This window comes from Micromys minutus, assembly GCF_963924665.1.
Source record: "Micromys minutus genome assembly, chromosome: 9".
NCBI classification, from domain to species: Eukaryota; Metazoa; Chordata; class Mammalia; order Rodentia; family Muridae; genus Micromys; species Micromys minutus.
The window spans coordinates 55,072,644-55,099,250 of record NC_137978.1 but is presented as its reverse complement, the minus strand read 5'-3'; the positions used below and the strand labels follow the sequence as shown (position 1 = coordinate 55,099,250).

The window sequence follows — 26,607 nt, the reverse complement described above, 5'->3', positions numbered from 1 at the left end:
AGGAGCCCCACTCCTTCTAAAATATTTGACAAACACAGAAAATCACTCCGAAGAGCCTCAACATTGACCCTGTATCTGCCAAGCTGAGTTATCACCAGTGCCGGTCTGATGTGATGCCTTCCTGCTGGTACTGTGAACATGGGTGAGGCCTACTCCTTACCAAGATAGTGGCAACATGATGCCTGCTGCCTTGAGAACTATTTTGATACATTATGTAGCTCTCAAATGTCTCCATGTCCCTGAACCCTCTTCCACAGCCTGCCACTGAAGAATGTCCAGGGTCTGCCCTGTGTGGGATGGACTTGTGGGTTGCTGGCCCGTCCCTCTGCCAGGCTTGGGGTCATTTCCCACCTATTCTGGATAGAGATAATTGGAGGCAAGGGCCTGTGATCCCAGCACTCAGGAGATAGAGGCAGTTCTAGGATAGCCAAGCTAATTCACTAACTAGTTATTTAATTAATTAATAAGCAAACAACTGAGTAAAAGCTGCTTGGCTGAACAGCCGTGCACTCAGCGTTTCAGCCTTAGGCTAAATCTGCACACGCAGCTGCTGGACCCCAGGAGGCGAACGTCCTCAATCACAGTCTCTGCTCCCACATGACTGTCCAGAACAGGCAGGCTGATCACCAGCAAACAGCAGCTTGTGAGAGCCCCCAGGACTGGGTCTCAAGACTGCATTTCATGGGGCTGCGGATGCAGCTCAGTTGATAAAGTGCCTGCCATGACTTGAGTTTAATACCCAGAAACCACATAAAAAAGCCAGGCCGGGGAACGGGAAAGATGGCTCGGCAGTTAGGAGCACATGCTGGTCTCGAAGAGGACTTAGGTTGGATTACCAACATACGTGTTGGCCTGTAAGGTTAACAACTGCCTAGAACTCTGGCCCAAGGGGATCCAATGCTACTGGCCTCAGGCACCTACTCTAATGAGTGCAGATAGGCACACACACACACACACACACACACACACACACATACAATTAAAAATCCTAACTTCTGGGAGTCAGAAACAAAAGAATTCCTGGTGTTTGCAGGCTAGTCAGTCTAGCCTAATCGGTAAGCTCCAGGCCAATGGAAAGATCCTGTCTCAAACGTGTTCTTCGGCCTCTACACACACTTGCATGCACACACACACACACACATACACACACCTGTTCATATGTGTACACCCACAGATGCACAAACACATCCACATTTTAAAAAATACCATTTGGGACCCAGCATAGGGTCTGGCAGGAGTTCATACTCTTATCCTTAGAGGAGGGTCTCTGAGAGGATGGTAGGGTTTGTGACAAAGATGGATGAAGGGGTTTCCAGGGGAGGCATGAACCATGCCAAGGACTTGGCAACTGCAATCCGGTCTGGCCAGGGACCCGAAGTGCAGGGGAAGAGAGTGTCTCCAGGGAAGGGCGGGTAGTAAAGGGGGAGCATTCAGCCCATGTATCCTGGAAAGTGCATTTAGAGAGAAACAAGACAGCCGTCCTCTGATTTTTAAAGGGCTTCCTCATAAAATAGAAATAAAACCTCGTCAAAGGCTCCAGGTGACAGATGAGAAACCAGAAATCACAAGGATCTCCACTGAAGATAAAGGAGAGTTCTGCAATAATTGGAACCTTCCAGAAAAATCCTTGGGCTTTAGCCGTAAGAAGCCATCAACCAACAGGAGAATGAGTCCTCTCTGAAGGCACGAGGGATAAGGGGCCTTGGAAGAGTAAAGGTTGACCGTGTTAATTTGGTGTTTGCTGTTTGTCTAGGAGATAGAATTAAAGGGGCAGAAAGAGGACATCTTAAATCATAAATTAAAGGACACTCTGGCCATGGTAGAAGAGGCTCAGCAGATGAAGACAAGCGAGAGTCACAGAGCCGAGAAGCTCGCCCTGAAGTTACAGGAAACATTAGCAGAGCTAGAAACAACCAAGACGAAAATGGTGGGTTGATCTGAAAAAAAACTGGTAAGCCCTACCCCTCCCCCCACAGCCCCCCTCCCCAGAAGATCACAGAGTGTGCTGGCTAATGTTCTGTCAAGTTGACAAAAGCCAGAGTCCTTTGAGGAAAAGGAACTTCAGTTGAGAAAGTACTGACCTGTGGGGAACCTAACTCTGGCACAGTAAAATGCTGAGAATTAGGAGGGTGGGGGAGGGAGGAGACCAGGCCCGAGACCAGACACCTTTCTTCTCAGGGACTGACCTGTGCTTTGTGCACAGTAAGTAGCATTGTTTTGTTCCCCACCCCCACAACCCCACCCCCACCCCAAGTGAATCAGACACTACCAAATGTCCCTCAGAGCCAAAAATCACCCGTTTGAGAAATTGCACATTGCGGGACCTAGTGGTACAGGCTGGTTATTCTATGTACTCAGGAGGCTGAGTGAGGAAAAACACATTCAAGGTCTGCCTGGGTTACAGAGTGGGTTCAAGAACAGCAGAGCACCCCGTCTCTAAATAAAATAAAATAAATCTGGGGGTCTGGAGGGACCACAAACTGCTCACCGGGAGCTGGGAGGCTGATGCTCTCAGCGTGTCCACTGGGAGAGAGGGCCGGAGCAGAGGAAGGTAGGGCTGGTAATGTAGCAGGATTGGAGGATCCTGTGGTACAGATGTCAAAAGGGGCTCAGAAAGTGGAGGGTGGTCGCAGGTGGTGTCTGATTATCTGTCCGAGAGCCTTTGTTGGTAGTTTTAGTTCATAAGAATTGCAGTGCATGCTTGTAGCCCGGTACCCAGGAGCCAGAGCCTGGGGCTCACTGACCAGGCAGCCTAGCCCTCTTAGTAAGTTCCTGGTCAGGAAGAGACTGTCTCAATAAAAGAGGTGGATGGTACCTGAGGAATGACACCCAAGGTCATCCTCTGACCTACACACACACACACACACACACACACACACACACACAAATACAAATTAGATTGCTTTTTTTTTATCCAACTCTTCGTCCATTTATTAATTTTTTCAGACGTGTTTATTTTTATTTCATATGTAAGTGCTTAGCCTTTATGCATGTCTGTTCACGACCCGTGTGCCTGGTTCCCACGAAGGCCAGAAGAAGGCGCCAGATCCCCTGGAACTGGTGTCACAGATGGTTGTGAGCCACCACGGGGGTGCTGGGAATTGAATCCAAATCTCTGGAAGAGCAGCCAGGGCGCTTAACTGCCGGGCGGTCTCTCCAGCACACATGGCTCCCATTCATTCATTCCCATCAAACATGTGGGTCTCAGCGCTGTGGCCGTGGCAGTAAAAGAGAAGGCGAGGCTTCTGCTGCAGAAAGCTCAGAGACTCAAGGAAGAGAAACAAAAAAAAAAAAAAAAAAAAAAAAACAACCAAACAAACAAAAAACCAGAGCCACTTTAGATGTGGATAAAGGTCTCAAGGACAAGAAAACAAGCAACAGAACTTGTCTGGGACTCTTCTATGAACACATTATGTGGGAAAGTTCTTCCAAGGAGGTGATGTTTGTTAGAGCCAAGACCTGGAAGAGGATGGCTCCGCCATGCAGTGGGGGAGGGGAGCAGAGTGCCAGCAGGACCTGGGCATGCAGAGGTTCTGAGGTAGGATGCAGTTTAGCACCTGTGTGTGCAAAGGAGGCAGACTACAGCCATCTACCCTGGCTACCAATGTCCCCCCAGATCCTGATGGACGATCAGCTGAAGCTGCAGCAGCAGTCGCTGAAGGCCCTGCAGGATGAGCGGGAATCCCAGAAGCACGGCTTCGAGGAGGAAATCTCGGAGTACAAAGAACAGATCAAACAGCACTCACAGACCATCGTGAGCCTGGAGGAAAGGCTCAGCCAAGTGACTCAGTCCTACAGGAAAATAGAAGGGGAGATCGCAACATTGAAAGACAACGACTCAGGTACGGCTGGGGCTGTGGGCAAAACTCCACATCCATGCTCACGCATGGCCCCAGGCTGGACCCCGTCTAAAAGCCCCCTCGTTCCCCGTCAGGCCTTCTGCCCCTCCTTGCACACGATGCTAGAAATCCTCAGAGGCCTAACAGAGCCGGTTACGACAATGAGTTAGGACATCCTTTGTACCAGCCCACTGAGCCAGTGAGGCTCACGGGCAGCCAGAGCTCTTAGTGGAAGTTGTCTTTTCCACATCATAAATGACAATCCAGAGCCTTCTCTGTGCCACTGGCCACTGTGACCTCACTTAATAGCTCTCCGGGGCAGCCAGGACCGGCCTCCTTCAAAATAAGCCCAAACAGACTAAAAACAGCAACCAGAGCTGTACCACTCATTCACCTGAAATGACCGAGGTCACTCATGACAGGCACTAAACTCTGGGTAGAAAATTCTGGAAGCAGAGGCCTCGGCCCGGGGTCTCTGCATCAGCACTGTTGATGTTTAGCATTGGATAAGCTTCGCTCGGGGGCAGGGCACCTGGTTTAACTACACCCCTGACCTACACTACAGGCCTATTCCTCGCCCACCTCACAGCCAAGTGTCTCCAGACATCACTGAAGTCCCTCCAGAAGGGAGCTAGCCTCCACTCAGAGGCACAGAGGTTAGCTCAGGCTTGCCTCATGCGTTCATGCAGTCCCCTCTTGCCACAGCCTCCCTTAGGCACTGGTAGACAAGCCAGCCAATATCCCTGTGAGGAACCAAGTTAGTGCCCTAACAGGGACTTGGGAGAAGGAGGGTCCCATCACAAGGACACTCTGTCTCTTAACCCAGAGTCCAGGTAAGAGTGAGGATCTGTGTCATTTCCACCCTCAGATAATTGTCCACCATAAAACAGGCATTAAATAACTGTTTGTTGAGTGAATACACGATTGAGCAGGAATTGGAAAGCAGAAGACAGTGGGCTAAGGAGGGAGCAAGGAAGCCAGGAAGGCAGAAACACAGATTCTGTTAAGATGTGTGTTTAGAAAGAGAGAAGGGGAAGTAGAGCGACCCATCGGCGAGGCTGTACCTCTTGAAGCTCGGCTGGGCCATTGCTACGGGTCCCTCACCCCCACAATGCTTCCTGGTCTGTAAACATCACCCAGTAGCCGGGAAGAGCCCACAGCCATATATAGCCTATTTTCTGTTTTCGCTGACCCAGAGGACACCCAGTCCTATGAATGTTCGAGGGGTGGGGGGGGTGCGTGGCCTTGCCAGCAGAGGCCTGAGAACGCCCAAGGTGTCACATGTCAGGAGAAAATGGGTGTGCGAAGTTGGGCATGTGGCTCAGTTGGCAAAGGTTCAATCTGTCACCCAGTAAATGTGATCTGGTGGTACACGCCTGGAGTCCCAGCACTTGGGAGGTAGAGGCAGGAGAATTGGAAGTTCAGAAGTTGCCCTCAGCTACACAGTGAGTTTAAGGCCAGCCTGGGCTACGTGAGATTAGTTTTTTTGGTTTTATTTGTTTTTTTTAATGGCAGAAGGTAGAAAGGGACAAGGCACAAGGGGTGTGAACCTGTCTGGTCTCTGTCAGTCTTAAAAAGCCGCTAGCATCCTGGAGCTCCGAGGTCTCCGATGACCAATCTACTCCCTGCTCTAAGCACCACGAGATCAAGTCTCCAGCTTCTTAAGCCACACAGTGCAGATGAAATGCCAACATATCAATTCCTGCCGTGGGTGGTGACAGGTCCCATGCAGGTCCAGCCGAGACCCTCACTAGACCTCAGTGGACCTCAGCCCCACCCAGCCAAACCCTTGGTTCTTCCTCAAAATTCGCTAAGTACAGACTACATCCAGGCCTTCACACAGAGGAACAACCTCGGCTTATCACGATAGACATGTAAGGAGTCTCAGGGTAGAGAAAGTTCAGGTTGTTGTGAGAGACAGGAGAAGGTAAAGGGAAAACCCACTGCATTCAGATTGTGATGACCTTAACATGTCCTCCTAATGCAGCTCAAAAGGAGAAAGTGCCCCAAGAGCTCACAGCAGGACCCCCGATGGACAAAGAAATAGCGTGCGACCACCTGATGTGAGTAGCACACCTGTCTCAGGAGCCGGAGAGGCAGGGGCATGGCCATATCTGTCTTCTCCCAGTTGCTTAGCCTTCCCTATCCCTGGCATAAGATAGGTCCCATGTAGGACAACCTGAAACCCTCACTAGACCTCAGTGGCCCTCAGCCTCCCTCCCCCCAACCAAACCCTTGGCTCTTCCTCAAAGTTCACTAAACACAAGCGCATCAAAATGGGGTTCTCTTCCAGTATTTAAAGGCCGCCTGTCCCCTGCCTGGGCTGGGGTCCCGGGATCCACCCCTGGGCTTTTTGAGCTTTTTCTCCAGATTTTCCTGCCCCAGTCCTCAGGAGTCACCAGGGAAGTTGAGCACAGCTCAACCAACAGGCTAAACCAACGGGCGGGTTTGGGTTTCCTTTCTTCTCTTGCAGAGATGACTTGCTAATGGCTCAGAAGGAAATCCTGTCCCAGCAGGAGATCATCATGAAGCTAAGGACCGACCTCGGGGAAGCTCACAACCGGATGTCAGACCTGAGAGGTTGGTGTGAGTTCCTGGGTCGCTTGACCTCCTGACCAGGCAGGAAGTGAAGACCAAGAGTCCTCAGCCTCAGACTCAAAGCCTCCCAGAACACATGGGCTTGCAGCCCGTCACTCAGGGGGAATCACACACACTTACTGGACCCTAAATGTCAATGGCATCTGCTTCAGAGCATCTCCACCCCAGGAGAGCCATAGTGGGGCTCTCCTTCTGGGCTTGGTCCTATGCAGGTGTCTGGGTGCAGTTTGAAGGGCCCTCACAAGCTTCCTCTTCCTCACGCAAAGAACACCTTCTTTGACAATGGCCACCCAGAGTAGGAGTGAGAAAACCCAGTCTCATGTCCCCTCCAGTTGCTAGGGTACCCTCCTGTACAGCCACACAGCAGGGCTCTTTCCCCATCTTTCCTCTAGTTTCTTTTGGCCAGTTTTTCTTTCCCATCCCCAGCCTCTGGCAGGAAAAAAAAAGTCCAGACTTAGGTAACAAAGCTTCCAGAAGTGGAAGGGCAGCTGGGGAAGGGAGAAAAGGAGGGAGGAAAGGAAGGAAGAGAAAGAGAGGGGGAGAGAAAGAGGGACAGAGGGAAAAGAAAAAAGGAAGAAAGGAAGAGCGGGAGGAAGAGAAGAAAGGAAGAAAAAGAGGAGAAGGAGTAAGGGAAGGAGGGAGGGGAAGAAGAAAAGGAAGGAGAGAATCCAGGAAGAAAAGGAGGGAGGGTGGGAAGGAAGGGAAAGAGAGGAGAAAGGGAGAGAGGGGAGGAAGGGAAGAAAGGGAGGAATGAAGGGAAGGAAGGAAAAGAGGAGAGGGAGGAAGGGAAGGAGGAAGGGAGAGAAGAAAGGGAGGGAGGAAGAGATGGAGGGAGGGAGAGAAAAAAAGGGAGGGGATCCAGGAAGAAAAAAAGGGAGAGGGGAAAACTGTCTCACCCATCTCTAGCCTCTGACACCCCCAAACCCTCAGGATTGTTTGCTCCCTGACGTTTTCCAAAAGGACAGAGAGTGACAGATAATGGTATCTACAGAAAGTCAAAACCCAGTTCCAGAACCAGATCATTTGACATTAAGCAGGACTCTATACTATCTCTCTGAGCCTCAGTGTCCACATCTGTGAAATGGTGCTGCGGACAGTAACTCGCTGTAGCCTGCAACTGAAGTTTTAAGGCAGTGCAAGGGTCTTAGCGTGGGTCCTCCCAACAGAAGACCCAAAACCGGAACTCCACTATAGCCAGTCTGTTCACGTCCCAGCCCCGGGAAATGCCTTCAAGCGATGAAGCAGGGCCTGAGCCATAAGGAAGATGAGAACTATAGAAGGGCTGCTGAGGGAACAGGAACTGCTGTCTGCCAGCTGTGGGTGGACCACTGCTGTACCTCTGGGGCACACAGCCCATAAGACTCCAGGGTCCTGGGAACACCCCCAGGTAGAAAGAGGCAGAAGCAGCTGGATATGAGAGCTTGTCTAGCCTGCATGAGGCCCTGGGTTCAGGCCCCAGCACTAAATAAGACTGGGATGTCCCACGCCTGTGCTCCCAGCACTGGGAAGGTGAAGCTGGGAAGAGCAGAAGTCTAAGGTCATCTCTGGCTATGTATATAGATAGATAGATAGATAGAGAGAGAGAGAGAGAGAGAGAGAGAGAGAAAGAGAGAGAGAGTTGGAGACCAGCCTAGGATGTCTGGAAACAAAAGTATAAACAAAAAGACTCAGAAGCTGGTAGCTAAACATTGGCCAGTGTGACATAAAAGACAAGAGAGAGTGGGTAGGCGGTAGGGGACATGGGTAGGAGTGGGGGACATGGGCAGGGTAGGGGACATGGGTAGGGTTGGGGGATATGGGCAAGGGTGGAGGACATGGGTAAGGGTGGGGGATATGGGCAAGGGTGGAGGACATGGGTAAGGGTGGGGGACATGGGCAGGGGTGGAGGACATGGGCAGGGTGGGGACATGGGCAGGGGTGGAGGACATGGGCAGGGGTGGAGGACATGGGTAAGGGTGGGGGACATGGGCAGGGGTGGGGGACATGGGTAAGGGTGGGGGACATGGGCAGGGGTGGAGGACATGGGTAAGGGTGGGGGACATGGGCAGGGGTGGGGGACATGGGTAAGGCTGGGGGACATGGGCAGGGGTGGAGGACATGGGTAAGGGTGGGGGACATGGGCAGGGGTGGAGGACATGGGCAGGGGTGGGGGATATGGGCAGGCAGTGCGGGACATGGGTGGGGGTGGAGACATGGATGGGGTGGGGGACATAGATAGGCAGCGGGGCCCTGATGGCAGCTGCTGGTTTAACAATGTCATGAGGCAGAAGCAGGGGACTTACTGTGCCACCCACTGTCACATGCAGAAGCTCTGGCAGAGCTTCCCGGGAGCACTAGAGCACCCCCCCCCGCCCAGAACCCTGGGCAGACCTGCCTTCATGGATCCCAGAAGGATAGTCCAAGGCAGAGACCTGAGGTAGAAAAGCACTCACTAACTTCCTGTCGCTCCCAGGGGAGCTAAGCGAAAAGCAGAAGGCGGAGTTGGAGCGGCAGGTGGCCCTGGTGCGGCAGCAGAACGGCGAACTGAGCATGCTCAAGGCGAAGGTGGCGCAGACGACCGGCCTGGTGGAGAAGAAGGACCGGGAACTGAAGGTCCTCAGGGAGGCACTCAGGTGTGGGAAGGGGTCCGTGTGACATGACCACCCCAAGGCATCTGGCACAGAGAGGGCTCAGTAAATGCTGGCTGAAGTGGACGGATACGTGAATGATAGTGTTTCATTGCTTCCTAGATTCATTAATTAAAACAGAGCTGCGCTTTGCTCTGAAATGCGCATCCCCCCACCCACCCCCAGGCAACCAGGCTCAGCTTAAACGCAGGAAGTCTGAAAGGTCTCAGTTCCCCGTGAACGTAGTTTGATTTTCAGGTTTACAGAGGGATGCAAAGGTCCCTGAACCCTAAGCTGCCTGATACCCATGATGCCCCTCTCTGCCCCAGGGCTTCCCAAGAGAAACCCAGACCCCACCTGAGCATGGAGCAGAAGCCTAGGAATCTGAGCCAGAAGTGTGACATCTCATTGCAGATAGAACCAGCCCACCCAGATTCATTCTCCAGCTTCCAAGAGGTCAGTGTCTGTGAATGGGGGTTCCAGGCAGCTCCAACAGCCCAAGGGCTAAGGGCTTTCTTTCTTAAGAGTATTGCTCGTCAGAGCTCTGTCCCCATGATCTCGGTCTCCAGAGCCACACTATCAACAATGCAAACAGGTCTCCCTAAGACCAGGAATGGGCGGTGGCTGGCTATGTGCCTTGGATCAAGTTGGCCTGGGTTTGAATCCTTATCCCTCCACATAAAAAGTCTGCAGCCTTAGGGAGGTCACTGTGGGCCAACTCCCTGGCCTCGAGAACAGCATCCCCACTTCAAAGACTTGTTGAGAAATATATTTTATTTATGCATACACACAACCTGCACATACCTCCATCTGCTAGGTAACTGTAACACTGTGATTTATCTCTGTCTCTGTGCATGTGCATGTGGGTGTGCATGTGTGTGCTCACGTGTGATGTGTGCATGTGTGGAGGGCCACCGGATACCTGTCTCTGTCTCATCGCCCTTGAGATGGAGTTCTCCCTCGCTGAACCTAGAGACCTCCTTCCCCACCAGCTCTGGGGTACATACAATCATTGCTTTGCTTTTTAAAATGGGTGCTGGGGAGCTGAATTCCCTAATGCTTGCATGAGTGCTTGAGCAAGTGTTCTAACCACTGAGCCGTTGCCCCAGCCCACCGACTCTACTCAGTGGCATCCTTTCCAACGAAGCCTGTAAAAGTCCGCTCTGTGTCCTTACCCAGCCGGTCCCCACGCGATGGAGATTTCGGCTGTGTAAAAGTTAAGCTTTGTCCTTCCTCCCAGCCCCGTGCTCCCAGATATAAGACTCAGACTCAAGACATACTTACAGATACCTTGGCCATACAGCTAGGCTCTTCTCTGACGAGCTCACAACTAAAGTAACCCAATTATCTTCACCTACCTTCTGCCACACGGCTGGTTACCTGTGTTCAAGTACCATGGTTCCATCTCCTCCCATCTTCCTGTGCCTCTCTGTTTCCCAGAACCCTTTCTGCCTCCCCGGCGTCCCACCTTCTATTTTCCTGCCTAATCTAAAGGCCACAGACTTTTTAACTGACAGGTGATACATCCATAAAATACACAAGTTGTTCCCTCCACGCAGCTGTGTCTCCTTTAACCCGACGCTGTGCGGCTACCCTGTAGAACTCGAGTTTGGCTGTGAGGCTGAGGGGCTGAGGGGCTTCCTAAACTGCGTGGAACAGAACCAAATGACCTTTCCAGAGACGGTAGTTGCCAGGCAGTTAATGTGACCCCTTACATCGCTCCCATACCATGTCGGTCACTTGATAAGTGTGGCTGTGTGGCTGCCTGAATGTCCCAGATGCTCATCTAACGGGAATCGTGCCTGAGTGGCCCTTCATGTGGTCCTCTCAAAGCTGATGCTCAGACTCCGAGCCCATGCCTGGTGCTGTGGTCTTGGCCGTCATTCCTGGTAGGCCGACTGTGGGGTGCAGCGGTTCCTTGAGGTCTTGGTTTCCTAGAGCTCAGAACACCCTTTCCTTTCACTTTGGGAAACCAGATGCGTTTGGGAAGCATCTGCAGAAGGAACAAAGCCAAAATGTGTCACAAAGACACTGTCCCTGCCAGACAACAAGGGAGCCAGGGCTTCCAGCAGCCAAGATAAAAGGGCTGGAGGTCCAGCCAGCCAGTCCCTGGCACTGAGCGCTGTCCAGAGCACTCAAATAGAAGTGTTCCCTGTTGCTCGGGGCAACCAGGAGGCGTGCGATGACCCAGGTGGCTGGAAGCTCAGCTGGGTAGGAAATACCAGTCGCTCCTGCTGGAATCCTAAGCCAGCAAAGCAGGACCTGAGCCACCTCCACCTACTGAGCACTTGCTGTATACCAGGCCTTGTGCTAGAGACAGGGAAAGGCACTCAGGGACCCTACACACACCAGCCCTCCCCCCCCCCCCCCCGTACCCTGCCTGTGTTTGATGGAGGGACTCCTTTGAATGGTTACTTTTCTGTCTCACAGTTGAATCTGCTGGGGGAGGGAGGAGGGAGGATAAAAGGCACTTGGAACAGTGGTCCTCATCCAGGCTACTTCCTGTTTCCAAAGCCGGAGAGGGTCAGAGGGCTCAAGAGTTGTATGAGAAAGAATCCGTGTCCTCTCTCAATAAGAGAGTTCCCAGAGGGGCATGAGGAAGGGTCACGTGGTACTTCCTCTCCCCCACCCCCTTGCATGAAAGACGGAAGAAAGTCCCCTGGCTGCCAAGCCTGTTCTTCTGTCTCCTGTCTGCTTCTATCCAGACTGAGGGAACATTCAGGTGGCTCCTTCCAGGACCAACAGATGCCCTCCAGCAGATGAATAACAGAACCAAGCCCTGAGGTGGACCAGCTTCAGGGCAGTACACCAGAGCAGTTGGGTCTCCCAGCAGCCCTGAGCTGGGGACAGGGGCCTCGCTCCTTCCAGACCATGTGCACAAAGGGAGAAGCCAGAAAGAAAATAGTATAGAATAAAATGTCCTAGGGAGGAGGTGGGGAGGGGGTGTCAAGTGGTTTGTGGAGCTGTCGTGGTAGGACTTCAGACTGTCCTGGCTTGCTTTCTATCGGTGTGATCAACACTCTGACCAAAAACAACCTGGGGAGGAAAGGGTTCAATTCATCTTACAGGTTACAGCGCATCACTGAGGAAAGTCAGGGCAGGGTCTCAAAGCCGGAACTCATAGGCTAGGACTAAAATAGAGGCCAAGAAGGAGTACCAATTACTGGCCTGCTTTTCCTGGCTTCCTCGCCCTGCTTTCTTATATACACCAGGACCACCTGTTCCAGGGTAGCCCTATCCACAGTGGGCTGAGCCTCCCCATATCAATCATTAACCAAAAATAAAATAAAATTAAATTAAATTAAATTAAAAAAGAGCCCTACGGACCAATCTGATGAAGGCGTTTGTTTCAGTCAGTTGAGGTTCGCTCTTTCTAGATTAACCATTGCTTGTGTCCAGAGACAAAATACTGACCAGCATAGCAGTTCAGAGCGTCGTGGTAGGAAAGGGTTCTCCCAGAACTGTTGGTCAGAGACCTCCAGAGGGGGCGATTTGGAGCAGAGTCATAAAGGTATAAATGATAGAAATGTCCAAGAGAGGGCCTCAGCCAGCGTTGAAGGAGAGCATAGGCCTTGAATCCCGGGAGAGCCAGTGTGACTAGCACAGAGCCTGGGTCTCATCATCCTATTGGCCTCAGAGGATCGCCAACATCAGTAAAGGAGAAACAAATGATTGTCCTTCCCTGGCCTCGGCTCCTTCCGCGGTTGGATTTCTCAGTCACCGACGCTAAGGTGTCTAACGCCAGATTGTTCACCATTGTTGCAAATCCTGCACAAAGTTCAGCTCCTCGGGAGGCCTTAGCTTGGGGTCCTGGACGGAGGCACCTGGAATAGTGTCTAGCCTAGGAAGAGAGGGCGGGGTCAGTGAATATGAATGAGAATATGGGTAGGTAGTGATGGGTTGATAGACACAGGGCTGGACGTGTGGCTCAGTGGGTAGAGCTTGCTGAGCTCCCAAAGCGATTCTGCTATAAGACCACAAAGACTAGGCTCGGCAGTCCTTACCTGACATCCCAGAACTCCGGAGCTGGAGACAGGAGGGCCAGGGAGTTCAAGGTCATATTTGGCTACTTGAGATCCTGTCTCAAAGAAAAACCTCAAAAGGGAAAAAAAAAATTTAAAAAGAAGAGAAAGATGAAGATGCCTAGCTGTATAAAATTTTAATAATTTCCGTTCACCCTCATGCTGCGTGTGTTGCCTCCAGCATCTATATCTACAACCTAAAAATGAACCACAACTTGCTATTTTAAAAGTACTTATAAATGAGACAGATCGTTGCTTTCTTCCCATTCTTGCCAGGTTGGCTGAGGCCTCCCCCTAGCAACTGTGTGACAACTGAAACCCCACCCCTACTCACAGCGCCCCAGCCCCAGCCCCCCTCTTAATTATCAGTTTAACATCTGTGACTGCCCACTGCGTCTCTCCCTCTTTACTTCCCCACTGTCTGTCACCTTGTACTGGGATGCAAAGTCCAGGACAGCAAGGATTTGCCAGTGTTACTCACTGACAGAGCCACAGAGCCCAGAGCAAGTTGGCACTCGGAGGTGTGGACTGAGTGAATGAATGAATGAATGAATGAATGAATGAATGAATGAATCCTCCTCAGAGAACGGAGACAGGATCTCATGTAACCCAGGCTGGCCTCGAACTCACTATGTAGCCAGGAAGGACCTTGAACTTCTGATTCTTCCACTTCCACCAAGTGCTGGGACCGCAGGCACATGTCACCTCCCTTTTTACAGTACTGGGATTGCAGCCCAGAGCTTTGTGCAGGCTAGGCAAGCGCTCTGCATCACTGGGATGTAACTCCTCTTTTTCTCTCTTTTTTTTTTTAGAAAAAAAAAATCATCCTAAAGTCTTTGAATTTGTTTGAAAAGGGAACATGGCCTTTAAAGACCTTCCTTGTCTGTGCCCCGAGCAGGCCCTGCTCTAGTCCCTAACGGTCCCGTGGGGTCTGCATGTGGCCAGCAGCCATCTTCCTGTCTGGGGCGGGTATGGAATATTCCACTGTCACAGAGAGTTCTGTTGGACCTGCCACTCTAGAGATCCTGGAGTCTCAAAAGACTCTCTCTCTCCAGACCAACCTAGTGCCAGGGCATCCACTACCCCCAAACAGACAGGAGAAAACCATCCTCGTGACCAGTGTCAAAGGAGCCTCCTGAGCTCTCATCTCAAATGTCCTGCTGGGGCTGAGAACACACATGAGCAATAAAGCAAGAGCTTAGTAATACACGAGACACGGGTTCCACCCTCAGCACCACAGGAGGGTGGAAGGAGGAAAGAAGTCAAACTGCCCCCCTAGAAGTAGAACCGGGAGTGCTGCAGAGACAGCTCAGCAGTTAAGTTCGCCCATGGCTCTTGCACGGGAATTCTGTTCCCAGCAGCCTCAGCAGGGGGCTCACAGACACCTATAACCCACCTCCATGGGATATGACGCCCTACTCTGGCCTCCGCAGACACCTTCACCCAGGGGTACACACACACACACACACACACACAAATTTGAAAAGTCATAAAAGAATTCTTTTCTAAAAGTTACCATTCAGAAAAAGGTGAGATTGTTAATAAATGAAAGGTCCAAAACTGGGCGTGGTGACACACACCTTAAATCCCAGCACTCAGGAGTCAGAGGCAGGGGGATCTCTGAGTTCGAGACCAACAGCCTGGTCTACACAGTGAGTTCCAGTACAGCCAGGGATACATAAAGAGGCCCTGTCTTAAAAAGTGAGCAGGAGATGGAGAGCCAGGCATGAAAGCCTATTAAGAGAAGAAATAAAGGCTGCGGAGAAGGAGAACAAGGGGTGTTTTATTTATAGTACTGCTAACGTAGGGAGGAGAGCTGGAAATCCTTCTCCACAGGACTTGATATTTGCAATGAAAAGTTTAAATTCCTTCTCTGCTGAAGCTCTGGCAATGTTTCCCAGAAGTGCCGAATGGCAGGGTTTCTGCTAAACAGGAGTTGTTTACGTCACTGGGCATCTAAGGGAAATACCTGGGCCCTTCTGGAGCTGCTGTGTGTGCTACCCTATCCTCAGGAACAGTCCTTCAGTGACCTGGGGGCCAAGTGCAAAGGGTCTCGACACGAGGAAATCATCCAGCGGCAGAGAAAGGCCTTGGCGGAACTCCGAACACGGGTCAAAGATCTGGAGAAGGCCAACTCCTCGGGTAAGTTCTCTGCTCCCTAGTCCCAGCCTGGGGACCCCAGAGCCTGGTGAGCACCCTGCGGATTGGCTGGCTGGCCAAGATGTACCCATCACTGAATAATCAGGACATTATGATGCTAACAGGAAGGGGCCAGGTCCTGCCTGAGGGTCAAATGCAAGCCCTGACATGACATGAACGGGACAGGAAGACTTACTACTGTCTTCTTTATTTCCCTGTCACCTGGTGGGAACTTTGTCACAGTCTAACTATACCTGAGGGTGAGCAGGAGGGGGCTCCTCTTAGAGCGGCCCATTCAAAAGGGCTGGGGCTGGCTCAGAATGGGCAGCAGACGGCCGAGGAAGGCACTGGGTGCTAAGGTATCCTGGTACAAGTGCCATTGTCACCTCTGTGGTCACAAGGCTTGTGGTGACATTCACTATGGAAGCCTCTACCATGGTGGCCAAAGCCTCACACTTACTGTGTGGCCTCAGGCAATTCGCTTCACCTCTCTGGGCCTTGGCTTCCTCGCCAGTACCCCTGTGAGGTTGTGAGGATTAGAACGACCCCGTGTCTTGAAAACCATAGCTATAGTGATGACATGAAATGACACCTGAGTCTACACAATTTCTTTTACAGCTCATAAGGACCATGTGAATGAATCATTCCTAGAGCTTAAGACCCTCCGAATGGAAAAAAACGTACAGAAAATATTATTAGACGCAAGGCCCGACTTGACAACCCTCTCAAGAGTAGAGATCCGACCGGTAACCAAAAATCACTTATCTCTGAAGTGACTGACACAAGAGGGTGGGCATTAGGGCTGGCGAGAGATGACCCTGGAGACGGTGTGCCGGAGGTTCAAAGCCAGGGCCTCCCTGATGAACAGGTGTCTGTCTACACACATCGGCCGGGAATCATATTGACACAGACAATAGCCTTCATCTGCACAGTGCAGTGTCCTTGCTTTGAGTCTCGGCCAGGTCGGTCACCGAAGCACAAAGGGCCCCTCCTCCTCTTAGGAGACATTGCATTCTACAGAAAATGAGGTTATGCCAGGAGTTTGCCAAAGTCCGCTGTTTCCTGTAAACGGAGAGACTCGAACACGCAGTGTAGGGGAGCGTGGTGAGAGGGCCAGAGGAGAGCCCTGTGAGGAAGCCCCGTCTGAATGCTGGGTGACACACACCTGTAATCTCAGGGCTGAGGGGTGGAGGCAGGGGGATCGGAGTACAGATCCGATTTGACTGCATGGAAAGTTTTAGGCCTATGGGGGCAACTTACACTCTCAACAATGACAACAAAAACCAAGGACAGGCCCTGGGGGACTTCATGCCAAGATTCTCAGGAGTGATGGGTGGTGACATCGAAGGGGAGCTTGTAACCCACTGGATGTGAGACCGAGTGTTTGATAGGCTGAGGTCTGTGTCAGCCACAAGGCCCACTGGCTACCAACTGGGAACAAAGCACACGGAAGCTTCTAGAATGAACAACAAAGTTACCCTATCTGAACCAATGTCCTGTCTAATAATCTTTCCGGACATTTACTGTCCTTGGAGAGGAAGGTCTTTGAAATGAGCTGGTTTTCTCACTAAAACCAAACACCCTTTCTCTGGGGCTCAGAGTGGCAGGAGAGTCTCCCAGATAGGAGGTCCCCCACCCCCACCCCCACCTCTACTCCCACTCCCACTCCCACCCCCACCTCTACTCCCACCCCCACCCCCATTCCCACCCCCACTCCCACCCCCACCCCCACTCCCACCCCCACCCCCATTCCCACCATTGCCACCACACAGCAGGGAACTTCCCAACTCTCCATCCTCCACAGTAAAACTGTTAAGAGGCCAGAAGGAAGGAAAGCCCACATAGATTGAGTGCTTGTTGTATACGGGGCACTGATTTGAGCCCTTCGCCTGCTCAGCTACTCCTTGCAGCAGCTGACCTGTGGATTTCCAATGTCCCTGTTAGATTAAGAATCAGGGCTTCAGAAGGCACCTCACCCAAGGTCACAGAGGTAAAGGGGGAATCTCTACTCCATCCCTGTATTCCTCTAGCACCCTGCCAGGATAAAAAAAAGGGGGGGGGGATCCTAGAGAGGGGTCCAGAGGACTCTGGTCAACCTACTGTTATCTCCAAAGACATTCTTGTCAAGGACAGGGAAATGGCTCAGTGGGCAAGAGCACTTGCTCTTCAAACACGAGGGCCTGAGTTCAAATACCCAGTACCCACGGAAAAAGCAGGGTGTGGCCACACACCCACCTCTAAGCTCAGGAGAGATGGAGACAGGAGCTTCACCAGGCACTGGGGCTTGCTGCTTGCCAACCCGCCTCCAGGCTCCATGAGAGATCCTGTCTCAAAGGGATGAGGCAAAGTGTGACAGGACAGGACTCCTGACCACCTCTGGCCACCACATGGGTTATACACGCCTTCACACATGTACATCATCCATGTGCACACACACAACACATACACCATAACGTCTAACACACACACACACATACCTTCCTATCTCAATGTATAACTGTGTCCACTCTTACGCGTTTCTGGTTTTATGGTCAGGGTCTTTGGTTCTGCTTTAGTTTTGGGGTGGGGGGGGCACAGGGCAGCACCTGCTGATGCTGAGGGCCGAGATGCCCTCGATGCACCTACTGAGGACTAAAGTCCACCTGGGTCCTGACGAGGTGTGTTACAGTCACCCGCTGCTCTCTACGTTTTCTGCTTGGCCTGACCGCTGTTCCAGGGCTCCAGTCAGAGCTTCCAGAGGCCAAATGGCTGATTCAGGGCGTAGAAGCAAATGCACAGCTTGGGAGGCCGGGCCTGCATCCTCTCAGGAAATGCTCCAAGGGAAGCATTCCCCAACCAGAGAACAGTTAGCCGCATCTTCTGAAGGACTATCTCTACCATGCGAAACAAGGTTCTTCAAACAAAAGGAGACCATGCTGTTCATTCATTCATTCATTCATTCATTCCTCAAGCACATCTTGGGCCACCATGTGACCAGCACCACGCTAGGCACTGGATTGAAACATACATACAGGGCAGCAACATGGTCCCTGTCTCTAGGGGGTTTGTCACTTAGCCCAGGGTTTCTGTACATCAACACATTAATATTTGGAGTCAGAGGCTGGGGTACCTTAATTGGTAAAGTAATTGCCACAAAACCATGATGGCTTCAGACTGATCCCCAGAATTCACATTCAGAAAAAAGAAAGAAAGAAAGAAAGAAAAGGCAAACATGACCATGAGCACATGTCTTTAATCCCAGCACTTTCGAGGCAGAGACAGATTAATCTGGTGTATATAATGAGTCCAGACCAGCCAGAAGTATACAGGGAAACCCTGTCTCAAAAAAAAAAAAAAAAAAAAAAAAAAAAGTGTTGATCGTTGTAGTGTGTGTAGTGTGCTCCTGTAAGCCCAGTACTGGGAGGTAAAGACAGAAGAATTTCTGGGGATCAGCAAGTCAGCAAGTGCCTCGAGACCTGGTGAGGGACAGACACTGTGTAATAAATAAGGACAGATGGCTCCTAAGGACAGGAGGGCACCTAAGGTTGGCCTTTGACCTCCCTCTCCCCACACATACAGAATATTTGGTGTCAGGTGACTCCCAGTTTGACTGGGGACTGTCTCGTTCAATGGCATCCTCAGCATCCTCATCACTAAGCAACCTGGGGGTGGGGTGGAGGGAGAGTGCAAACCTAGCCCAGCCCAGAGACCCTGTTCCAGAAAGAAGGCATCGGAAGAGGAGCCGCTAAATACACAGCGAAGCCAATGACCAAGAGTTCAGACCACACGGCCAGGAGTGGAGATGAGAAACTCACGGAACACTTCATCCATGGTCGCACGGGGTCCTAGCTTCCCCGTGGCCCACACGGACGACAGAGAACCAAGAGAGCTGTTCATGTCTCTTTTATTTCAGCCTCAGAATGGCCCTTTCAACTCGGGCTCCACCTTGGCCATGGAGAAGTCTGTGAAGACAGATTCTGCAGAAGCCTTAGAACTCAGTGAGAAGCTGGTGTGTGAACGTGGCATCCCCTCCCCTTCCCCTCCTTTCTGCCCAGCACTGACTGTTAACCACAGGGCTGTTTACTGCCGGCCTCTGAGCCACATTAACTCATTCTAATAACCCAGCTGCTACTCAGCACGGGTCAGGAACTAGCACACAGCCCGATTCCCGGGAAGCTCCACCGTCAGAATGAGTATTAATTTCTGTTGCCGTTTTCCATCCATTCTGGAGAAGACCTATTATATACGGCTGTGGGGTAGGGGGGATAAAGGCCCAACTGCAGTCACTTCCAGCATAGCTGTTTGCTTCCGACGGCTGCAAGGAATGAGCTAGACTCAGACGCAGCATCCCGACGGCCATGCACAGCCTCCAGCGATGCTCTTACCAGCCCCCTACCCCATCCCCTTGCAGTACACGGACATGATCAAGACACTCGGCAGCCTGATGAACATCAAGGACATATCCGGCCACATATCGCTGAAGCACCTCTCGCCCAAAGAGCGGGAGAAGGTCAACCACCTCCGGCAGAAGAACCTGGACCTGGTGTTTGATAAGATCACTCAGCTCAAGACCCGGCTTCAGAGAAAAGAGGAGCTCCTGAGGGGATATGAGCAGGAACTGGAGCAGCTCAGGTACCACACCCATTCCCTGGCTAAGCATGGACAGCCGATGGGCTGGGACAGGACAGAGGCCTATGCAGATTAAGTAAAAACATCAGTTGGGGACATGGCCTCCAGAGGGAGGCTTTCGGGAGGGCACCTGCTAGATGGGGGACCATGCCTCTCTAGCCTGTCTGCATTCAGTGTGCAACCTACACCTGCTAGGACCTTGACTTGTGAGGAAGGATGCAGCTCAGACAATAGAGAGCTTGCCTAGCACGCACGAAGCCCTGAGTTCCATCCCCAGCAGTGCATAAGACTTGGCAAGGCCATTCATACCTAGAATCCAGGCACTCACGGAAGGATCAGGGGTTCAAGGCCATCCTCTACTGCACAGCAAGTTCCAAGCCAGCCTGTGCAACATCCGGCCCGGTCTCAGTATAACAAAAGGCTGACTAGAATTGGATAAGTAAAACACGTGTCCCATGAGTGTCAGGAGCTGAGTCTGAATCCACATACGAGCGGTCGTAGGTGCATCCAAAATTCCAGTGCTCCTGTGGGAAGATGGGAGGCAGAGATAGGAGGGTTCACTGTTCTGGCGCTCAGGGCATAAAAACTGGAGATCCCGCCTTAAACAAGGCTAAAGGCAAGGACTCATACTTGATGCCCTCTGGTCTCCACACAAGCATTCACAGAAGCAAACGAGTGTACACACACACACACACACACACACACACACACACACACACACACACACGAATCTTGGTTTAGAAATTACATGACTTTGAGGGTCCACCATTTCCCCCCAAGCCTTGCAGGGCCACACCCACACCCTCGGAGCACTGGGAAAGGCCCGCAACACTTTCTGAACCACCCAGTGCTGGGCATGTTCAATGTGTGCTGCCCTCTACTCCCCAAGTCTTTGTCCCTAGCTCATAAGTCAAGCCCATAGGGAAAGAGCTATGGAGGTGGGGGCCTTGCGGGTGAATGGGGACCGTGAGGGGGAAAGGGACTCTGTCTCTCCGTACCCCCAGGCATAGCAAAGTGTCCGTTCAGATGTACCAGACGCAGGTAGCGAAGCTGGAGGACGATGTCCACAAAGAGGCCGAGGAAAAGGCGCTGCTGAAGGAGGCCCTGGAACGGACAGAGCAGCAGCTAAGCCAGGAAAAGAGACTCAACAGGGCCTTCAAGCAGCAGAAGGTGAGCCGTTTGGCCCCTGAGACGGGACAATTGGGAGTGGCAGTAATCCCACTTGCCCCTAATCCCAGCACTAGGGAGGCAGAGACAGAAAGATCTCTATGAGTTCCAGGCCAGCCAGGGATATGGAGAGAGACCCTGTCTCAAAAAACAAAACAACAACAACAAAACCCAAGTGTTATGACAGCACCAGCAGGAACCCCCTCCCTAAGTGCAGGCAGCGGCAGAATAGCTTTTGTGGCCAACAGACCGTCAGGCTCCGAACTCTACTACCTGCTTCCGCTCCGAGATCTTAAGCATCCCTCTCTCTGAGGCCCAGTGTCCGTCTTCTTATCTGTCATTACATCTATTTATTTCCTTGCAGTACACGTGTGGGTATGTATGTGCTACAACATACATGTGTATGTCAGAGGATAATTTTCAGGGACCAGTTCTTCCCTTCCACCGTGTGGGTTTTGGGAATCGAACCCAGGTTGTAGGTGCCGTGGCCACTGAGCCCCCTTCACTCTTGCTAAGACAATATGGACCTCAGGCTCGGATGAGGTTGATGGAGAGTTAATCGCCATAGGCTAGGCCCAGGGCTTGGTCTGCACTACACAGACATGGTCATTAAGAAAGAGGCCATCCTGACTTTTTTATTTTATTTTACAGATGAGCCTCAATGGGTTGGGAGACCTGGGCTGGGGATGTAACTCATTTGGTGGAATGCTTACACTAAGCCCTTGCTCAGATTACCACATAGACCGGGTGTGATTGATGCTTGCCTGTGAGCCCAGCACCCAGGAGGTGGAGAGAGGAAAGCTAAGCGTTCACAGCCGGGTTTGGGGACCCCCTGCACCACATGAAAGATGAGTGCTGAGAGCTTTGCCCAGGTTCACACAGTAGCTAGTGCACGGGGTTCCATCAGGGCCCCTGGCTTTCCCTGATTGCTGGGCTGAATGATGGGCTGCTCCCAAGGATTCCTTTGTAATTGTTACCTTTTTTTGACTTTGGGGTTTTGTGTTTATGTGTGCCCTTGCATGCATACATGTGTGTGCCCATGAATATTTACATGTATATGACTCTTTGTGTGTGAGTGTTCAAATATGCAGGACAAGGGACACGCTTGAATATGTATGTATATCACTGTGACAATGTGTCCTTGTTTGCATAAGGGTATACATGACTATTGTGATGTGACTTGTGTGTGTGCGCGCGAGTGTGTGTTTGAGCTCTGAGGAGGCCAACTATGAAAAAGGATGCCCTAGAAGCACTATTGGGGGGTCACCGTAGAAGCCCACCCCAAGCCCAGCAAAGAGGAACATTGCTGCTTACGCTCATCCCTCTGAATTAAACATCACAAGCCACCATATGTGTGTGCCATGGGCTCCCTCAGACAGAAGGCCAGAGGTGAAGATTGGAGAGCGGGGGGGGGGGGGGGGGGGGGGAGCTTTTGCACTGAGCCACACCAAGGACAGCTAAAGCAGACAGGAAGTGGGGCTGCTAGAGCACCCACTTCTTCCCAAGGTGCCCCCTGGGATTCGTCAGCCCAAGCCCTCAAGAACAGACACAAAACCATAGAACAGGACCTCAGAGGGCCCCCAGCAGCCCATTGTGGTATGCTGGCTGAAAGTGTTAAGAACCTGAGGATTTGCATAATCAATGTCACATGCATTATTCAGGACCTGCCTCATTCACACACAATGCAGCCGCAGGCCTGTTGGAACCAGACAGACATCCTCCGCGACAGGCAAGCAGGGGTGACCCAGAATGTCCTGGTTCAGCCTGCAGCAGGGGGTCCCAGCAGAGCCAGGGCTGGGGCCTTGCAAACTCCCAGGCTTTACAGTATGCAGAGAGACAGGCGGAGCTGTAGCATGGGCCACACTGAGCTGATAGATGTCACGATTCGCTCACGCCACATGCCACACGCACCTGCCACCGCCTTTCGAAGCTTGCATGGAGTTCATCCGGGCCAATAGGCTCAGAGAAGAGCTGAGACTCACAAAGGGTCTCGATGTGTGGCAGACCAGCAGCAGACACAGCAAGGCTCCCACCAAGCCCTGTCATCACTCCACCCTAGTCTCCTGGCCGCCATGACAGTGGGGGTCTCGTCCCAGGCCTATGGCTCTTCATACTGTCGGAAACCCCTGTTCTCTAGAGAAAAAAAAAATCTAAATCAACTGTTCATTCTAGGAGTGTATTTTCAATTTAAAAGGGGGGGTTGGGTGGAATGTGGGGGTGCATGCCTTTCATCCAACACTTAGGAGCCAGAGGCAGCTTTATGTCTGGGAGTTTGAGGCTACCCTGGTCTATAAAAGTGAAGCCCTGATTTCAAAGGAAGGGGTCTTAAAAGGAAAATCTATTTTCTTTTTAGGTTTATGTTTATTTTAATTTTTATCCAGGAGACTCACCAGCTTTGCAGAGTTCCCTCAGAAATATCGTAAAGATATCGTAGTTGAGACCCTGGACAGGGATGTTTTCCATCTGAGGCTTTTGACCCATTCTCATATACGACAGACAGACAGACAGACAGACAGACACAGATACAGACACGCATGCATACACCAGTACAGCTTTAATGTTTGGGAGCCTCTTCACGATATGGAGCTTTCCGGAATCAAAAGCCACGCCTCCAAGTTAACCCTTTCCTTGCCTTTTCATTCATGCGGTGCGGGGTTGGGTGAGGACACCCTCATGCATGGGTGTGTTAACATGCACACATGTCTGTCCAAGGCCCATACACTTGTGCCAACCCCAACCCGACAAGCCCTTTTGGTCCCCTAGACCTGCTTGCTTCTACTCTGAAGTCCTACATACACGCAGGATTTTATAATCTATGCTTTCAGAAAACCTAGGAAGCACACGGGAGGGAGAGCATTCACTGTGTTCCCGAGAGGGGCTTACCTCTCTGCACACCACTAACACTCTCGGCTGTGTGATGAAGCTGGTTGTCCAAAGCAAGGAAACTCTCAGTGTTAGACACAGAGCCTGAGACCTCAGCTCTTTCCGTGGGACCCTAAATCCATGACAATGCTGGGCTCAGCCCTGTCCAGTTTCCACATTCCTAGAAAAGGCACCCCTCTAAAAATTCAGAGGTTGACTCGAGCCAAACAATAGGGTCTGTGCCCACCTCTGACCCTTAGTGACTAGTAGGTGGCCACTCTGTGTCTTGGCTTCTCAACAACTGCAGTGACAAACAGGACCCACTTTGCAGGATGGTGGGGTACGTGCAGAATGACAGCGGCACCCCCAGAAAACAAAGTGCTTTAGGGGAGAAAGGCAAACAAACCCAGGCAGTCAGGGCTTACTTCTGGGTTTCTTTCAGAGGGTCTCTTTCAGATCACGGCTGCCTCCCCCACCCCACCCCCAGCTGAGAGCCCAGCAAACCCCTGAGGCTGCTTCCTGATCCCAAGAAGCTGGCAGCTCTTTTGTCCAGCATTCTTTCCCAGTTGGTGAATGCAGCTGGGGCTGCCGCCAAGAAAGAGCAGATACTTTCCATGAATGGCTCAGATGGGAATTTTCAATAGCAAGCTTTTAAACACTGGGGAGCTGCCCCCTGAGAAGCCTGGGAGCCCTTTGGGGGGGCTTCATGGGGGCTGGAAGGGTGAGAACAGCCTCTATCAGTGACTTCCTTGGCCAGGGGAGTCAATTTTCACTCCCTTCCAGGCTCCAGCCAGTCAAATCCCAGCCCAGAGGTTTGGTTGCCGCTTTCAGAAGTGGTCTCAGCTTGGCTGGAACACCCCAACCCCTGCCATGACATTGATTTAGATCCCTTGCCTTCAGGATGAAAATAACGGTGTGGCTCACAGGGTTCCGTCCAGCCGGGTGTTAAGCCTCAGCAAGAGGATGCCTTTGGCAGCACCGACAACCTTCTTCTATTTAACTCACTGTTTTCTGAGATTGGCTTGGACCCAATGTCGTTTAGCTCTTCTTTGCCTCTGTCCCACTGTGGCCAAAGATTAGAAACCAGTAGACATTGGGCAGATGGGATTGGCTTCTTGGGCAAAGACGATTGTTGTTAAGCTGTAGTGGCATAAGTTCGATCCCCAGGACCCATATAGAGGAAGGAAGAAGAAAACGGGTTGTCCCCTGTCCTCCTCATGAGCTCATGGCTCCACAGACAGTACATAAACAGATGTAATAAACGATGTTTTCAAGAACTCATCAGATACGTCAGGTGGCAATGGATGGGGAGTGGCAGGAAAGGAAGGCTGAAAAAGATAAATACAGGTCAAGTGGTACGGTGAAGGAGAGAAACGAGTAGAGAAAATGGCTTCCGCCATCCCGCAGGCCCCTTCTGAAACGGTGGGCAGTGAACCATAGTATTTCCCAGAAGGCCCCAAAGCTAAGCCCCAGACCGGACTAAACACTCTCCCCCTCGCCTGGTTTCTTCACTTAGGAGCGCGTAGAGGATCAGGAGCAGAGAAACGCGTCCTGCAGCTACCCCTTCAAAGACAGTGAGAAGCAGGTAGGAAGAGGCCAGGTCAGGCAACCGCTGGCAAAGCAGCCTGTCCCTGCAAGGGTAAGAGCCCTGGGCAGTGAGCTATAGTCCACACTGCCCAGGGACACCCCCCCCCCCCCGCCCTCCCTCCCAGTCTCCTGGCACTCTGAACAAAGGACCTAGGAGACAGGCACGTGTGTCTCTCAAACTAAGTGTCCCGAAGCAAAGGAAGCCCCAGGGCACTTTTGGCCAGTGAAACAAGTCATCTCGGCCACTAAACAGCTTAGATTTTGGAGAAAAGAAAAAAGGGAGGGAGTGGGGAACCCTAAGACTTCTTTCCTAAGGATAGAGTACGTGAGTCAGGGGGTATGAAGTGGAACCCAGATGGGGGCCAATGTTCCTGACTATAGCAGCTTTCATCCCTGCGTGTGGGCGGCTGTCACCTGACACCCTGGCACCCTGGCACCCTGGCACTCTGTTGGAAACAGAGATCCAACTCGGTCCCTGCTCACTGAGTCCTCTATATACAGTGCCTGAGCTGTCCCCAGTGTTTTCAGAACAGGGAGCATCCAGAGCATTCCCCCCAGGGGACCTCAGGTGACAGGATGTGTCACATCCTGAACAGCAGCCTTGGCAGCTCCGAGTGTCCGCTGAGTCACACCTGAGAGCAGACCTTGATGTCCTTGTACCCTGTGAGCCCTTCCTTCAGGGCTCAGCTATTCCCCACCTGGCCTTCATTCACAAATGGATTCAGGAGCCGTGAGCCAGGGGTTCCTCCGAGTCCTTGGATCCCATGAAAGAGATGTCTCGCTCCCCTCCCCCAAGCCCATCATTAACCAGAGTAGCCTCACTTCACGTCTCTTATATACCAGCATGCTTGAACCTGGGTTGGGTAAAGGGGTTTGCTGCAGAGGAGAGAACAGGGAAAGAGGAAGGTCCGTAAACGAGGCCAGGGCTGCAGGCCAGTGGTAGTGTGCTTGCTTATAGCAAGTGAAAAGTCCTGGGTCTCAGTACCCAGTACTAAAAAAAAAAAAAAAAAAAAAAAGCTTAAGGAAGGTTTTAATTGATGCTTTATAGTACCTAAGACTCCAGACGATGCAAGCCTAGTCTCTCTAAACCAAGTTTGGGACATTGTGTGTGTGTGTGTGTGTGTGTGTGTGTGTGTGTGTATGTGTGTGTGTTCACTCACTCGTGCACACACCTACATG

At 51.8% G+C, this 26,607-nt stretch overlaps 1 protein-coding gene across 1 annotated transcript in view; it reads left to right on the top strand.

Moving 5' to 3' along the window:
• FHAD1 (forkhead associated phosphopeptide binding domain 1) overlaps positions 1 to 26,607 on the top strand; it is a gene marked incomplete at both ends in the record, with an annotated part of 107,310 nt that overhangs the window by 74,033 nt on the left and 6,670 nt on the right. The window contains 12 exons of the mRNA XM_080920942.1: positions 1,754 to 1,927; positions 3,617 to 3,842; positions 5,827 to 5,902; positions 6,313 to 6,419; positions 8,890 to 9,049; positions 9,373 to 9,499; positions 15,078 to 15,207; positions 15,823 to 15,950; positions 19,097 to 19,192; positions 19,595 to 19,815; positions 20,817 to 20,982; positions 25,358 to 25,426. Of these exons, the coding sequence (XP_080777068.1) occupies positions 1,754 to 1,927; positions 3,617 to 3,842; positions 5,827 to 5,902; positions 6,313 to 6,419; positions 8,890 to 9,049; positions 9,373 to 9,499; positions 15,078 to 15,207; positions 15,823 to 15,950; positions 19,097 to 19,192; positions 19,595 to 19,815; positions 20,817 to 20,982; positions 25,358 to 25,426 (1,680 nt within the window). The remainder of the gene's footprint in view (positions 1 to 1,753; positions 1,928 to 3,616; positions 3,843 to 5,826; positions 5,903 to 6,312; positions 6,420 to 8,889; positions 9,050 to 9,372; positions 9,500 to 15,077; positions 15,208 to 15,822; positions 15,951 to 19,096; positions 19,193 to 19,594; positions 19,816 to 20,816; positions 20,983 to 25,357; positions 25,427 to 26,607) is intronic.